The sequence below is a fragment of the Tachyglossus aculeatus genome, unplaced genomic scaffold (genome assembly GCF_015852505.1).
Source record: "Tachyglossus aculeatus isolate mTacAcu1 unplaced genomic scaffold, mTacAcu1.pri scaffold_1_arrow_ctg1, whole genome shotgun sequence".
NCBI lineage: Eukaryota > Metazoa > Chordata > Mammalia > Monotremata > Tachyglossidae > Tachyglossus > Tachyglossus aculeatus.
The window spans coordinates 5,080,850-5,082,566 of record NW_024044915.1 but is presented as its reverse complement, the minus strand read 5'-3'; the positions used below and the strand labels follow the sequence as shown (position 1 = coordinate 5,082,566).

The 1,717-nt window shown below is 48.2% G+C and overlaps 1 protein-coding gene across 1 annotated transcript; it reads right to left on the bottom strand.

The window, feature by feature from the left end:
* Positions 1 to 759: 759 nt before the first annotated feature.
* On the bottom strand, positions 760 to 1,717 carry LOC119923512 (olfactory receptor 1361-like). Its single transcript, XM_038742884.1, is given in 2 exon segments — positions 760 to 1,426; positions 1,428 to 1,717. Coding segments are annotated over 2 exon segments (957 nt in total).

The window sequence follows — 1,717 nt, the reverse complement described above, 5'->3', positions numbered from 1 at the left end:
AGCCCCAAATTCAACCTTTGCTCAACCCCACTCCCCTCCCCATCTACTGCTAGCCTGAAGCCACCAAAATTCAAGCTGAATATGGAGGGGAAAGGGTGAGACCCGAAAGGGAAATGTGATCCTGGAAAAATGGTCCAAACTCCAGAGAGTTTGGAAAATCTTAGATAAAAGCCCCAGGGATCTAACCCAAGTTTCAGAGAAGCAGCGCAGCTCAACTGATCAATCAGTCACCTAAACAATCAATCATTTAACTTTATTTTTCGAGCATTTACTGTGTGCAAAGGACTATATAGATAGATAGATAGATAGATAGATATATGTTTTTACGTATTTTGTATATATGTTTTTATGTATTTAATACTCTATTTATTTTACTTGTACATATTCTACTTATTCTACAGGATGAAATAGCTGGTATTCCTTAACCCTTAGAATGCGGGCTTTTTTAAATGGTATTTATTAAGCGCTTACTGTGTGCAAAGCACTGTTCTAAGCGCTGATGAGGTTACAAGGTGATCAGATTGTCCCACAGGGGGGCTCACAGTCTTCATCCCCATTTTCCAGATGAGGTAACTGAGGCACAGAGAAGTGAAGTGACTTGTCCAAAGTCACACAGCTGACAACTAGAGGAGTTGGAATTTGAACCCATGACCTCTGACTCCAAAGCCCGGGCTCTTTCCACTGAGCCACGCTGCTTCTCTATTTACCCCTGTGCTTAGTATGGTGCTTGGCATAGAGTAAGTGCTTAACAAATACAGTCTATTTAGGGACCTGGAATCTCTCTAGCAGGATAAAGGGCATCCTCTGGCAGAAGAGCTTATTGAGGGCCCAGTGCAGGTCGTGGTTGTGCAGGCTGTAGATGAAGGGATTGAGGAGTGTGGTCACAACTGCATACAACACTGCAGCTAGGCTGCCCTCATCTGTGGAGCCAGGGTATGAGGGGCAAAGGTATACACCAATGACTGTCCCGTAGAAGAGTAAGACCACAGCCAGGTGAGAACCACAGGTGGAGAAGGCTTTGCGCTTGCTTCCTGCTGAGGGCATTCTCAGGATAGCAGAGATTTTGTGGGCATAAGAGCCCAAGATGCATGTTAGTGGGATTAAAATCACCACCCCACCCACAGACATTAGCATCAGCTCACTGATGGTGGGAACAGAACAGGACAAAGCAAGCAGCAGGATCAGGTCACAGACGAAGTGTGGGATGGTGTGGTCGGCACAAAAGGTTAGCTGAGCCAACAGGATTGTGTGTAGCAGGGAATTAAGCTGAGCAATGAACCAGCAGGTGGCCGCCAGCAGGACACAGCTCCTGGGATTCATGGCTGTAGCATAGCCCAAGGGCTGACAGATGGCCATGAAGTGGTCAGAAGCCATCACGACCAAGAGGAAGTCATCCAAACCTCCGAATAGAGATGAAAAATACATTATAGCCGGCATAGGAGATGGCTGGGTTGCTGGTCTGCACGTTGGCCAGCATCTTGGGGACAGTAGTGGAGGAGAAACAGATGTCGACCAGGGACAGGTTGGTGAGGAAAACGTACATGGGGGAGTGGAGGTGTGAGTCGGTGCTGATGGCCAGGACGATGAGCAGGTTTCCCCCCACGGTGACCAGGTACAGAGTCAGGAAGAGCAGGAAGAGGAGCCACTGCTGCCTGGGCTCGCTGGAGAAACCCAGCAGGACAAACGCTGAGTCACCGGTCTGGTTTGCTGAACCCAT